Consider the following 15,365-nt stretch of genomic DNA (forward strand, 5'->3'; position numbering starts at 1 on the left):
TCAGCATATGCCCACCCTGTCTTTGTCACTCAACACACCCTTGGAGGTCGTAGCCATCCGTGTTTCCTTGGGTCATACCATCACTGTTTGTTCTCTCTACCTGTCCTCTGGAGAGACATATGATCAATCAGACATTGATGTTCTCGTTGAACAGTTGCCATCTCCCTTTCTACTCCTGGGGGACTTTAATGGACATCATCCCCTCTGGGGAAGTGCTGTTTTTGATGGGAAGGTTCACTCTGTAGAGCATATGCTTTCTGACCACAACCTTTCTCTTTTCAGTACTGGTTCTTCCACTTATTTTCATGCACCTAGTCAGTCCTTTACCACTATTGATCTCTGTTTGCTCCCCTTCATTATTCTCCCATTTATCATGGAGAGTTGACAATAATCTATGAGGCAGTGATCATTTTCCTATACTTTTGAGAGAGACTGGCCGTGGTCGATGCCACCCTACCCGCATGCCTCGGTGGAAGCTGGATCGGGCAGACTGGTCCACTTTCACTGCTCTCACAGAACTTGATCCTGCCATTGTCAATCAGCCATCAACAGACGACTGTGTGGCAGCGGTAACTGTCTGTATTATACAAGTAGCTGCTCAGTGTTTCCTAAAACCTTGACACATTTTCCACGATATCCTCGTCTGTGGTGGAATCCTGCTTATCACTTAGCACGGAAGGCTAAAAAACGGGCCTGGGATACTTTTCGTAGATATCCCACACTTTCAAACTGCGTCAGTTTCCAACGGGCCCGTGCACATGCTAGGTGGGTAAGATGTCAAAGCCAGAAGAAATTTTGGATTAAGTTCACAACTAGCATATCTTCTACCACCAGTTCCAAGGTCATATGGGACAGGATTCAAAAGGTCAGTGGGCACTACAATACTGTCCCCCTTTCGATCTTACTCTCTGATGGTCAGGAGGTGGCTGATGTCTGGAGCATTGATGATACTCTAGGTGAAAGCTTTTGCTAGGTATCTAGCACTTCTGCTTGTTCCTCCACCTTCTTGGCCATCAATACTCCGGGCAGAGCGTTCACCTTTTTCCTTTCAAACTGACTGTATCTTTGACTTTAATTGTCCCTTTACACTGGTGGAACTAAAAATGGCCCTTCATAGGTCTGGTAGTACATCTGTTGAACCTGATGATGTAAACCATGACATGCTGCACCATCTATCTCCAGTTTCTCTTGATGTCCTTCTAATTGTCTTTAACCAGATCTGGCAGAAGAATGTTTTTCCTGATGCCTGGTGCCAGGCTATTATTTTACCTCACTCTATGCCAGGGAAAGATCCCAAGATTCCTTCAAACTATGGTCCAATTGCTTTGATGAGCTGTCTCTGTAATACCTTAGAAAGGATGGTTAATGCTTGTCTTGTTTTGTTCCTCGAATCAAACAACCTCCTCTCGCCCACCCAGTGTGGGTTCCGATGACAGCACTCCATCACAGACCACCTAATTTGACTTGATACATCAATCAGAGAAGCCTTTCTCAAACGCCAACATTTTGTATCAATACAAAATTGATTAGGCTTATGACACAACATGGAGGTATGGCGTTTTGCGAGACCTCCATACATATGGGTTACATGGCCATTTACCCATGTTTATTAAAAATTTTTTAATGGACAGGAGATTCCAAGTTCATGTGGGTTCGACACTTTCCCCGTTCTTTTCTACATGAACTTGGAGTCCCTCAAGGCTGTATTTTGAGTGTCACACTTTTCAGTATAAAGATAAATGCCATCACTGAACAACTCCCTCTCACTGTTGTGAATGGGCTGTATGTCGATGACTTTCACATCTCGTGCCAGTCTTTGAACGTGAGATATATATTGAGCGGCAACTACAAACTGCCCTCAATCGTGTACTGCAGTGGACTATGGATAACAACTTTAATTTTTCTTCTCTAAAACCGTTTGCATGCACTTTTGCCACCAACGGGGTATTCACCCTGATCCTGAACTTCATATCGGTGAAGTTTCGCTGCCAGTGGTCCCTGAGACCAAGTTCTTGGGGCTTATTTTTTACCGTAAGCTGACCTTTATACCACACTTAAAGCAGCTATGGGTCAAAAGCACTGAACGTCCTCCGTGTCCTCTCTATTGCCAGTTGGAGAGCAGATCGATGTTTTGTGTTAAAGGTATATCATGCTCTTATTCGATCAAAACTCTATTATGGATCAATGGTTTATGGCTCTGCCAGACCCTCGGCCTTAAAGATGCTGGACCCCATACATCACCAAGGACTTCAACTCTGCACTGGGGCTTTCTGCACCTCTCCAGTTCAAAGCTTTTATGTTGAATCTCATAAACCTTCTCTGCACCTTTGCCATTTGCAACAATCTTTACTATATTCTTTGAAACTTCGTTCCTTACCAAAGCATCCCACCTGGGGATGTGTTTTCCTGCCTCAGTGGGCCGTACTTTTTCATAACAGACGATCTGCCATTGCTCCTTTTGGCCTTCTCATCCAGGCACAATTGGATGAATTGGGTCTATCCTTGGATAACATTGCAGAATCCACAGGTCAGCCCATCCCACCATGGCTTATTACAGCCCCTAAATATGACCTTTCTTTCAGTCATCTGAACAAGGCAGATACTCCAGATTGGAAGTACCGTCTTTTATTTAATGAACATCAACGATTATACCATTCCAATTTATACAGATGGTTCCAAATCAGGTAATTCAGTGTGCTCTGCCATGGTTTGCTGTGGTTTGGTGGTTGCGCGCAGAATCCCTTTTACAGCTTCTGTGTTCACTTCTGAACTGTATGCCATATCTCTTGCCCTGGATCATATTGAAGCTGAGCAGTACTCCAACTGCAATATTTATACTGACTCGCTTAGTTCTCTACTGGCCCTGGAATTGCTACACGTTGGCTCACACCCTGTTCTCGCTGATATTCAAAACCGACTGACCCATTTCTCATTAACATCTACTTCTATCCAGTTTTTCTGGATACCAGGCCATGTTGGTATTCACAGGAACGAGCTTGCAGACACGGCAGCTAAATCTATCTGCTCAGGCACTATCACCACTGTGCCTGTTTCGTGCATGGACCATGGTCCTGTATTCAAGGCTCGGCTCCATGCCAGCTAGCAGTCCACTTGGAGTGAGCAATGCGACAACAACCTTTTTCAAATAAAACCCTATATTGTGCTTTGGCCATCTAGCTTCCGTAAGGTTCGGAAGGAGAAAGTTGTTCTAACTAGACTACGCATTGGTCACAGTTTTTTAACTCATTGTTTTCTTTTATCTGGAACTGTTGCATCAGTGTGTAGTTTGTGTAACACTCAAATTACTGTGAGCCACATTTTACTTTCTTGCCATCATTACGACTCTTAATGACGGCACTATTTTAAACATGTTTTTTCCAGGGTTTATTTGTAACATTGGACAGTGTTATTGGTGATGGTGACACTGTGTCCACCTTTGATAAATTTTTAGTTTTTTAATGGCCATTAATCTTTTTAATCTCATTTTTAAGTGTTGGATATTTATTCATTACACCTTTTTAATTGTGGTTCCCTTTTCAAAGTTTCAATCTCTCTAGTTCTATTTGAAATTGGAAAATGGCCAGAACATTAAATAACTCAGCACCAGGACTGGAAAGGCCAACTTCAGGTGACTAACGCTGCTGTTTGAACTACCCGTTAGCCGTCCTGGCAAGTTGTTATTCCAATTTTGCTGCATGTCTTTTGAACTTTTATTACTTTATCCTTTGGTACTGGCCATAATGACACATAACCTGGAACCAGGACTGGAAAGACCAACTTCAGGTGACTGACGGTGGTTCTAGTACTTGCCTGTTAGTCTTCCTGGTGGGTTATGATGATTACCATTCTGCTGCAGGAAGTCCTTTACAACTTTATAGACTGGATGTCAACATCAGTTTTATGCAATTTTCTGTTTTTAATTGCTGTTTTGTTTTTACCTTTGTTTACTTTTACAAATTTTACTACATTTACTTTACTTTTACCTTTTTACTGGACATTTGGCTACTCATTATTACGATTTTGCTATATGTCTTTTAAAACTTCTATTATTTTACATTTTGATAATGGCTGCTATGACACATAACCCTGAACCAGGTCTGGAAAGGCCAACTTCAGGTGACTGATGGTGGTTCTTGTACTTACCTGTTAGTCTTCCTGGTGGGTTATGATCATTACCATTATGCTACAGAAAGTACTTTACAACTTCTCTTACTCTGCTTTCTCTCTTAACATTGTAAACTAAGTGTCAACATTGGTTTTATGCTTTTTCTGTTTTTCAATGAAGTTTTGTTTTACCTTCATTTTCTTTTCTGTATTTTACTACATTTAATTTGTTTTTACCGGACGTTTGGCGCAGATAGCCTAGCTGCTTTGTGCCATAAAACGCTAAATCAATCAATCAATTCAAATTTTATAAATCAGAAATATAATGTGGGAAAGTTTAGCAACATACATATTCTATTGTTCTGTTATCTCATTAATTTTTTGTTCTACATTATTTGGTGTGACTTGTAGGTAATAAGATACGATGAAAATACGCAGATGTATATATTTTTCTACCAGTCTTTTATCTTCTGAAATCCTTTTAAACTTGTTTTCAAGGGTTCAACGGTAACTGCTGATAGCAGCAGTAGTCCCGTTCCTGTGGTGACTATTGATGATGATCAAGACACTCCAGTTCCTAACCCCATTATTGTGTCTGTGACTGGTGCAGCAGAGTCTGTTCTCACAGCAGAAAACCATGTGAAGGAGACCAGTAGTGATGAAAAAAATGGCAGTGATATAGGTGTGGAAACCAAAAACAATTCCAAAGGAGAGAATAAAGTGAAAAACAGAAAAGGTTCCAAAGAGTTAAACAAAAAAGAAACTGATGAAGTTACTGTGAAGGAGTGCCAAGAGAAAAACAAAACAGAGTCTGAGGAGACTAATAGCAGAGATTCTTCTGAGATAAGTAAGAGAGATATCCAGGAAAAGACTAAAAGAGATCCATTAAAGAAAACTAAAAAAGAGCCAAAGGAGAAGGTCAAGAGAGAATCTCAGGAAAAGACAAGGAGGGATTCTCAGGAGCAGACTAAGAAAGATTCTGTTGAAAAGAGTAGAAGGGAATCTCAAGAGACTAGTAAAAGTATAGATTCTCAAAAACAAAGTAGAAGAGAATCTCAAGAAAGTTCTTCATCAAATGAAAGTACTTTGAAAATCAGGATAAAAAAAGAAAAGTTAAATGACATAACTATACCAAAGTTTAAGATCAAGAAAGAAAAGATTGATAATAGTCCTAAAGAGATTAGCAAAGAGAAATGGAAATCAGAAGAGAATAACAGGTCACTTTTAGAAGACCTGCAATCCCTAGAAGACCTTTTGAAAACGAGCAGCAGTGGATTAACAGTGAGCGAAGTGCGAGTGAATAGCAATGGCTTAGAAATTTCAAAAGTAGGAACAAAATCTCCAAATGAAGAAATAAATCCATTAAAGGATGCAGTGGCCAAGATAACAAAAACATTTATAAATGGACAAGGCAAAAAAGAGTTATCCATGACTGTTTCAAAAAATGTGGGAAAAAATTCAAATCATTCTGTAGATGATCCTAATGAGGATTGGTGTGCAGTGTGTCATGATGGAGGAGAGTTGTTATGTTGTAGTAACTGTCCCCGTGTGTATCACCTTAACTGTCATGTTCCTGCTCTCTTAACCACTCCTAAGTAAGTAACATAAACCAATTTCCTAAAATAATATTTCACATACATAACAAAAGTGAGTAGAAAAAGTTTAAAAAAAACATCCTTTATTCCAATCTATCAAAAATATTTAAATAGATGTTTTATTGTTTGTTGTTTTTTTCCCTTGTATTACTGTATTGTTTATCTTTGTTATTGTGTATGAAGCTGTGCAAGTAATATTAACTTCTGCCTTCAATTTTAGTAACTGAGATAAAAGGTTTATTTTATCTTGTAGTGAGGACTGGGCTTGTCTCATGTGTACAGATATTATAAATGGATCTCTTACTCGAGATTCTGGCGGAAGCAAAAGAAAAAATCCATTGGGTTTATCTGGTCATGAGCTGACGGTATTACTTTTATTTTTTTATAATGTATTAAAAAGAACTTTTAAGCACCATTCAGTTTTAAATAATAACTAGTGTTTTTAAAATTTATTCAACAGGGTTAAAAAAACATTCAAACTAAACTTAATACTCGTTTAACATTTTCTCCTGTTCGTTTTTAGAACTTAATAAATATTTTCTTGAATACTTTCACTGATCTTTATTGTAAGAGGTATCTTTCATTTACTAAATTATGTTATCACAAAAATCACCATGATTATTAAGCATGGTTTGTATTTTTAATATATATCGAACATTAAAATAATAAAAAAAAACAGCAGTTTCAAAACAATATAACATTTCGACTGCCAATGGGAAGTCATCACCAAAGCTCTGTCTTCTTGAGGTCTATGCCACTACGTAGCAACTGCATATTGCAAGCTTTTATGAAATGAAAGATCTATATACTTGCACAAGTTGATGGAATGATCTGTTAACAATTCATGTTCAGTTAGAGTAGATTCTATTATTCTTCCATCTTGTAGGGCTCATTTGTAATCCCCACTTGTTACTTTTAACAGCTGTCCATTCATTCTATTTATTTTAATAGGTTTTGCTATAATCAGGCAAATTGAACAATAGATTTCTCTTTTTTGATTAACTGATATCTGTGTAAGGGAAAAAGAGGTATTTAAAATAAACTTGAATATCAGCTGAAATAAAAGTCTTAGTAAGCTTTACTTATCTATAAGATAAAGTAGGGTAACCCAGTTCTTAAAAGTAGATTTTGATTTTGGTGATTTTGGTAAAATTGTGAAATAATAGGATCTACCATGGTTGAACATGTATCATTCTATTGTCTGGGAAAGTTATAAAGATTTGTTTGGAACTTAAGTGATTCTTAAAAGGTGGCACCATTGAATTAAAAAAATAAGGTTTTGCATGGAGCTTAAGGGATATTTAAAAGGTTAGCATACTGCCAGTAGGTGGCATTATGCAAATGTTAAATACTTGTATAAACCATGCTGCATCAGATTTCTGACAATTTCCATTGACAGTCAAAACGTTTTTTTGTTCTTTTTCACAGCATTTTAAAGTTATTTTAATTAAGTCTTTTACATTCTGTGTAATGAATATTTTGTGCTATTAATACAGTGTTGTGAGAAGATACTACTGGAACTTTTCTGCCACGAAGCTAGCATACCTTTCCACGAGCCAGTTAGCAAAACTGTAAGTTCATTAGTGTTTACTCCCTGGTGCAAAATAAATATACTTCATTTCTATTAGAAAGTAACTTGATGAAAAAATTTGAAGTACAATACATTTTGTTACTGTTTACTAATTACAGACAAGAGTTTAACTGTGTTATTTGATGAACTCTCATTCCAGTTGTGTTTATTGTTTTGTACCTGTTCCTCAGAATTCAAGGATTCATGATTGTATTCAGTACTCTTCATCTGTATCACAGTAACAAGGGTTTGTTAATACTTGTAACACTATCTGTTTCTGGAAGGTGTTTGTTTTTAACTGTATATAATATGCTGTTTCTGTCTGCAGTATTAATAACTACATGTGTTAAACATCATTATTTGGATGCTGACATTGTGATTATGTATGATATATACCTCATTGGGTTGGAGGATTTGTAACTGGACAGTGCATGGAAATTCAGTTTAAAGTTCTGTATTCTGATCTAAGACTGCTCTCCTTGCATCTCGCACTGTTTATCACTGAAGTTGTATTTTCTTATATATACGAAAGTATCTTTATATAACCTTTGGCATTTTCTTTTTATTTATGTATTACAATGCTCTTCACTAGTCTTCTAAGGTTTAGTGTTTTATAATTCTTTGATGTGTCTTAAATAATAATTATATCAAAGTAACATATGTAACCTATGCTGTTAAACGATCATTAGTAGCTTAAGCATATTCACTGTAATTATGAAAGCACTTGGCTGCTTCAGTCTTTACAGTTAAATACCTCACCCCTGATTGGGAAGGGCTAAGAAAATAGTCAAGATTTGTATTGCCCCATTTATCATTGATTGCTATGTAACTGTAGTCAGTGTTTGTGTTTTCAGGACTGTCAACTATGCAGTTTAAATTTTGTCATATTCCTTCTCTTCCATCAGCAAGTACCAAATTACTACAAGGTGATTACTAAGCCTATAGATATGCTGACCATCAAACAGAAGCTTTCTCCTAATCATTTCAACCATTATAGAACTGTAGATGAATTAACTTCCGACATCCATCTTATTTTCAGTAACTGTTTTACTTTTAATCCGGTAAGTAACAGTTTTTAGTCCCTACACAAATCCAAAACACCAAAATGATTCACCTGTGGACATGAATAATAAACTGGAATATCAGACTATTATATTTTTTCCTCTTCTTTATTAATTTCTTCTTCTGGGTAGTGACATTGAACTAAAAAACAAATCTTTGTTCATTGTCACTATCTGGAAAAAGAAATAGCCAACTAGAGGAAGAATATAATCTGATATGTGATTATTTTGTTGACACTAGTTTTTATATTTAACATTCATTGTGTTATCTTTACCTCAGACTGGGAATTAGATACAATAGTTTCAGTGTTGTTTTCACCACAGTTCAAATAACATCTGTTGTTTATAGGAAGCTTAGGAGTATAGTCCATTCCCCTCTTTTTCTTTTTTTTGGAAGGGGGGGGGTCTCGCATTTAAATCAACAAGAAATTTGAGAACTATTGCAACCTTTACAGCTATTATATCTTGAGTAATTGATTTTTTTCTGTTGTGTAATGTTCATTTACAAGTGGCTATTATGTTATTTTTATTTTAATTGCACATACATACAGTGTTATAACTGAAAATTTAAACTAAATAAAGTGTTAAGCATAATTTATTATAATTAATGGTAAGTCATTTGAATTTGACCTAATGTTGAGTTGAATTACAAGTTTTTAAAGAAAATCAAGATATATATATATGTATGTGTGTGTGTGTGTGTGTGTTGTATTTGTTGTATATTTAAGAGACAATGATAAATATCTTAATTGTTAGTAAAAAAAATGTATTTATTATGATACAGAAACAAAATGGTATATTTTCTGCTTAACTGTTATGTCACACTGTAATCCCATATGATTACGAGTTGTTTCCAGTTACATGAATAGGCAGGGCAAGTGTAAACAAGCTATGTTAATATAGATCACCAAGTTAAAACTATCTGCGTATTTAAAATATAAATCATTCCCAGTGATGAATAGTCATGAATAAACTTGGGGGTCTTAGAATCTGTTGTATAAAAAACCACAATTATTTATCTTGTATAGTTCTCATTCTGTTCAACTAATAAAATGGTTCAATAATTTATGAACACACTGTATTACTGAATATTTATATGCAAAAACGGCTCGTTTGGGTTGAGAAAATATCACTCTTCTATGTAAAATATTTTCTCAACCCAAACGAGCCGTTTTTGCATATAAATTTCTCAACAAATGGGTTTCTCGACATCACTGATTATTACTGAATATTATTTAATGACTTTTGATAATGTAATTAAACTGTGTATGACATATTAACATATTAGGTTTAGTAAAGCATGTTTCTTTACACCTAGGATTAGTTGTATGAAATCTTCAATGTTGTAGAAAAAAATGAACACATTAAAAAATAAAATAAAATAAAGGTAGATTAGTGTGCAACAAGGTGTAATAAATGACCTACTAAAATCCAAATCTTTAAAAACAAAACAAAAATAATGTAATCATGCCCTAACCAGCAATGGCCTTCATTTGACCATGCTTCTCTCCTCCAGTGTAATAGAATATAGTGCTGTATGTTTTAAGAAATATATAGCAAACTCACTTTCATTGATTTCTTCTTCAGGAAGGATCTTCTTTGTACAATGCTGCCAAAATCTTAAAAGTTTTTTTTTGTGATCTGCTGAAGAAATACTTGCCTGAATATAACTTTGAGCTAACAACTCCATCATCAGAAGATTTAGCACCTTCTGATGGAGAAACCAGTAAAGCCAAACGACAATGTAAAGAACTACCTAATGATACAATGATGCAGTACTGGTGAGTTCATGCCATTTGGAATAATTTTGTTTCTTTTAATACAAACACCAATCTTTCTGGTTGATTCAGTTATTTCACTGTTGTGCAGAACACAAATCTTAATTTTCAGCTTTATAAGTTGGAAGTGCTGTATGTAGAGTCAGACTCTTCTAATGCCCAGTTTTTTGGCTATAGTACTTTTTAAATCATGTATGTGAAATTTAGGTAGACATAAATTTATCAAAATAAGAAAGGGAGATATTTAAATCTAAACTTTTTGAAACTTGAAAAAGGTTGTGCACACTTTCTGTAATTCAAGTGTTTGTCTATTCATGCATTAAGTTGAAATAATACGTACTTGTCAGTATACAGTTAAAAATAATGCAATGTGGATATCTTAGTTTTTATACATATATAAATTAACCTGAGCTACATATTGAAGGAAATTAAGAAAAAAAACGATTTTCTGTGATTGTAGTAAAACATTTTAACTCTGTGAAGAGTGACCCACTTTTTATCTCCCTTTTTTTTCTTTGCAGACATGAGAGTAGAGGACTGGTTTGTCTTTTATTATTTATCAAATATACCCAAGTAACTGGTGTAGCTAAAATAATAGCATCTGTGATTTGTATCTGGACATGCAGTTGATGTTAAAAGTTCAGGAAACACCCGTGGCTAATGTCAGTCTTTCACATTGATGCAAGGTGTGAACTGATAAATAACACGGAAAGGGAAAGTTCAGAACAAGTGTCCATTATAAACTTGATCCTCAAAAATTGGAGAATGTTATGTGTGACATGGATCAACTTTGTTATAGCATAAGTATTTGATAAGATTTATTGAAGTGACTTAAGTAAAATGAGAATGCTTTAACAAGTATTCCTGGAACACGTGTATGTGTGTGCTAGGATTCAAAACTGTTAAAACCATTACACTGAGGTTTATCTCTACCCTGTTAAAAGTGAGGAACAAGCACTGCTACACTCCTCATCCATTGATTATCAAATGAATGTGATATATAAACAAAAGTTGGTTAGTTCACTTTTAACTGAAGTTTCCATTTTCAGATTCGTGGAAGCAAGATGTTGTAACTTGCACTTTTAACTGAAGTTGAAGGCATCTAGATAATCTTTCTTTTACTCTTGTCAACTTTTTCAAGTATAGATTAAAAAATAATTAGAATTGTAACTTTTCATGTTTTAAATGCTTCATGAAATTATCCTATAAATCTACACTGAAAGAAAGAAAAGTTTACTTGTTGTTTGGTGTTCACACAAGACTGTATATTCATGTGGTGAATATATTCAAGCTGAACTAGCCCACATCTTGTTGGCTTTGAAAAGTCATGCAGACATATTTATTGAATTATATAATATTCTAACTTATAAGAAAGAAGCTAAAAATTCAATTTTGGGCCATTTAAACTTAAGTAACTTCAAAGTAATACATTCATATCTTTGACAACCTCAAGTCATTCAAATGTTTTTGTTTAGCAGCAAAATTAAAACATGGTCCTTTTTTACAACACATAAATAACTTGACTAATTAGAAAAATAATTCTTTTGAAATAAAAGCTGTTTTAAATAATTATTTAAAATTGATACAGAATAGAAAACAGGAAACGTCGTTTCGGTAGTGTTTGAACAGTCGTAGAGCTGTATCAGGATCAGTTTTGTCAGTAAAATGGTTTTTTTTTTTATGTTTTTGCATGTTATTTTAAAGTTACAGAAAAATATCTAAGTTGCTGTGGTTATTTTGCTTGAAAGTGGAGGAAAAGTATCTGTTACACTGGATAGCTGTGGTAGCAACTAATTTTAAGTAAAAATACTAATTATTTTTAATGACTGATTTTAATGAGATTTTATGTTTGAGTTCAAGTTTTTGATTGATTTGCATTTTCTTTTTAAGTTATGAAGCTTTAATTTCTCATGTTTTTTTATCTTGAGATTATATTGTTAATGTGTGCAATACCTTAAAGTAGAAAACATTAATAATTCCTGAATACAAGAGGGGAACAAACTTGAAATTCATTCCAAAAGATGCAGTGCAGTTGTTTGAAGAATGTGATTTGAAATAATTTTTTAAATTTAGTTCAAACAAGTAAAAATACTTCTCAACACCAATGTGCATTTTAACCCTCTAATATCAGGTGGGGTTCATTGGTCACTCATTTAGTCTGACTAAACTTTTACATACTATAACTTTTATTGTACTAAGTGCTTCATCACCAAATTTGGCAGCTTTTACTAAACAGGTCTTTTGTATACAAAAAAAAATTGTTGTTGTTTTTACACTAAAGATATGACTATAAATTTATGAAGTCTGACTGACTATTCTGAGTGCAAGTTAATTTTCATGTTAAGGTTCCAAATATTTTTCATCATACAGTTATCAAGTTTTATTTGTGTAACCTCTAGAAGCTGCTAAATTAATCTCTATTGTTTTTCCAGCATAATGATATTTTATCTGTGTTTTCTGTATCCTAACACACTATACAAACTAATTCCACTTGACAGACATTGGTATCACCATATGAAAAACAAAATATGAAATAATTTTATCTTCGTGTAATTACTGTTCATCATGACAGATATGTGTGCACTATTTATTTTTACAGCCAAAGATTTTGGATTTAATTTTATATCTTTACAGTTGCACTTTCAGATTGTGGTGACAGCTATTTATTATATTAGCTTTGTGTAATCAATATATTCAACTGCAGTAGAATTACATAACCATGCTTATTCAGTCACTGTTCATAAATGCCTTGTTTATTTAATTTCATTTAAGTTTCCTTACCTGACTTCTTAAGTTTCTAATTTTTATGTTTTAGTTACTTTTATAGCAATAAATAATACACACACACACAAAATTTGAGAAGCCTTTGCATTGGAATGATAGATGTCAACAGCAAAGATTAGCCCTAATTCTTAGTAATGATTTATATGGTCCAGAAATTATTTTTGTGAAATTCAAATGTACAACTTAGAACATTAAATACTGTCACATATATAAAAATTGAATGTTTTAAGCTAATATTTACCTTGCTTAAATAATTCTCATAACTGGTCAAGAGAACTTCAGGAGCAACAAAAAATCAAACTATGGCAAAAAATTTAAACCTTCTTATTCCAAGGTTTTAAAGTGCTGTAGTTGTCATAAAACTGAAATCCTCATTTGCTATTAATTACAAATAATACAATAAAAAATGTTAGAATTTAAGACAATGTTTGAAAGCACGATTTCCTTTGAGGGACATGGGATATGGTCATCACTTACTAACTGTCAGTTTATATGTGTGAAATTTTGTGAAAAGGTAAGCCGTATAGCAATAAAAGAAATTAAAAAATTAAAGCTTACTTAATATTAAAATTTGGATTTAACTATGTTTTGATACCAAATTTATTGATATACATTGATAAAAGTAGTTTAAACTTTGAAGGTAACTGAAAATTTTGTGACATTCACTTTGACTCACCTGTGCACAAAGGGTTAAAGACTACAACTTTTCTTCTATGTAAGAAACCTTTGTTCAATAGCTACATTATAAGTAACTTGTATTAATACTTTAGTGGATGAAATACTTGTATAATATTTTTTTTCAAGTAGTACAACATCAAGTGTGTGTGTGTGTGTGTGTGTGTGTGTATGAAACTCATCTTGGTGAATACACGAGTTAGTTTATGTAAAAACCCACTTTCAAGGACTACTGGGTGATCTACTACAATAACATATTTGAAGGAGTGTGTTGTGGGTGCTATGTATTTAAATAAAAATTATACCAGCAGAAGTCTACTACTTGACAGGGCTTGGCACATGTTGTGCTACTGAGGAATGATTGTTTTCTTCAGAAATATGTGCCAACTGGTAAACTACTTCCTATTATAAATTTTCCTACTAGGAGAAAAAATATCAAAATATTTAATTACCATTACAATAGACTCAGCAGATAGCCCAATGTGGCTTTGCTATATGAAAACACACACCATTACAATAAAGTTTCCAGACAAATTCATTTTCTAAGAATACTTATTTATATAAAAAAATCCTAAATGAATTTGGGAGGGGGGATAATAGATTAAAAATATTAGTGGAAAGTTGGGTATATAATGTCTCCAACATATAAAATAAATTTACATCCTACAAGGCTATCCTAACGTGGAAACCATCAAACTGAAACTTTTAACCTGTTAAAAGAATACTGGAATCGTTGTTCAGAGAGTATCACAATATATGCTATTTTCCCTTCATCTTAACTGAACAGTACTTATATAAATGAAAGTAATTCATATCATTCAAGAAATAGCAGTAAATATTTTCACACACATGTGCATGGGAGTATCTTTATCAACAGATTTTGTTTTGTTTTTGTACTGGGTTATGCTTGAATAAAGCAAAAATTGGAATTATTATATCTATTTTATTAGATACTATTTATGAACTAAATTTAATTTGTGGCTGTTAAACTTGTGTAAGAGCAAGTGAGTGAGTTATCTCAAACTTCTGAAGTTGTTAGTTCAGTTTAACAATTTAAGTACTAGTTTAGAAATAAACTTCACCATTGGTTGACCAAATACATTTGTTCAAAATTTCTTATCCCCCACCTGGTTTTCTCAGTATTAAATAAGGAAATTGCTAACCCCCTCTTCACACACACACACACACATGCATACTCAGAATTAGTTCACATTTTCCAGGTATTGGACAGTCCTGTGATAATAAAAGTGTGGAAGCTTATCTAAGCAGTTTCTTTTTGTGCTAGAATATAATTGAACATTTTATAATTACTAACATTTAAACCAAAATTACCTGTTAACATCAGTTTTGTAGATATTGTTGGTGTATTTTATTATCTTCTAAGAAACTTTCTCCAAAAGATGTTTTAAGGATTCTGAAAATATGTTTTTAAGTGAATTTGTATAGCTTATTTTTTAAAGAAGTATCACTTTTTAACTTTACTAGCAACAAGACAACAGGGAGAAATTAAATAAATAACAAAACTTTTAAATGGATTACTTTGTGAGTGTATGTTAGTCTGTGGTTTCTTGTGTATACTTGAGAATTGTTGAATGGTATAAGATTGTTTTTTTTTTCTCATTTTCATGTTCTGTGAATATCTTTAGTTTTGTTTATTTTAAAAATGAAAATAAAATGTTTTCAAGAATATTATGTGCTATCTGTTTTTATTATTAAGATTTCAACCACTCAAAAGGCTTGGAAAGCTGCAAAAATGTTTTTAATAGAATCTTGTTTATGTTGGAAGTATATATAACAG

At 33.6% G+C, this 15,365-nt stretch overlaps 1 protein-coding gene across 4 annotated transcripts in view; it reads left to right on the forward strand.

The window, feature by feature from the left end:
• LOC143228992 (E3 ubiquitin-protein ligase TRIM33-like) overlaps nucleotides 1-15,256 on the forward strand; it is a 55,567-nt gene extending 40,311 nt beyond the window's left edge. For 3 of the 4 annotated variants that reach the window (XM_076460580.1, XM_076460582.1, XM_076460583.1), the window contains exons 12-17: nucleotides 4,603-5,699; nucleotides 5,953-6,064; nucleotides 7,196-7,270; nucleotides 8,175-8,330; nucleotides 9,918-10,111; nucleotides 10,630-15,256. In XM_076460580.1, coding sequence (XP_076316695.1) covers nucleotides 4,603-5,699; nucleotides 5,953-6,064; nucleotides 7,196-7,270; nucleotides 8,175-8,330; nucleotides 9,918-10,111; nucleotide 10,630 — 1,635 coding nt within the window. In that variant the 3' untranslated portion in view covers nucleotides 10,631-15,256. The remainder of the gene's footprint in view (nucleotides 1-4,602; nucleotides 5,700-5,952; nucleotides 6,065-7,195; nucleotides 7,271-8,174; nucleotides 8,331-9,917; nucleotides 10,112-10,629) is intronic. The other variant, XM_076460581.1, reaches the window with a different exon arrangement.
• Nucleotides 15,257-15,365: the final 109 nt, after the last annotated feature.

The sequence above is a fragment of the Tachypleus tridentatus genome, chromosome 10, assembly GCF_004210375.1.
Source record: "Tachypleus tridentatus isolate NWPU-2018 chromosome 10, ASM421037v1, whole genome shotgun sequence".
Lineage (NCBI taxonomy): Eukaryota > Metazoa > Arthropoda > Merostomata > Xiphosura > Limulidae > Tachypleus > Tachypleus tridentatus.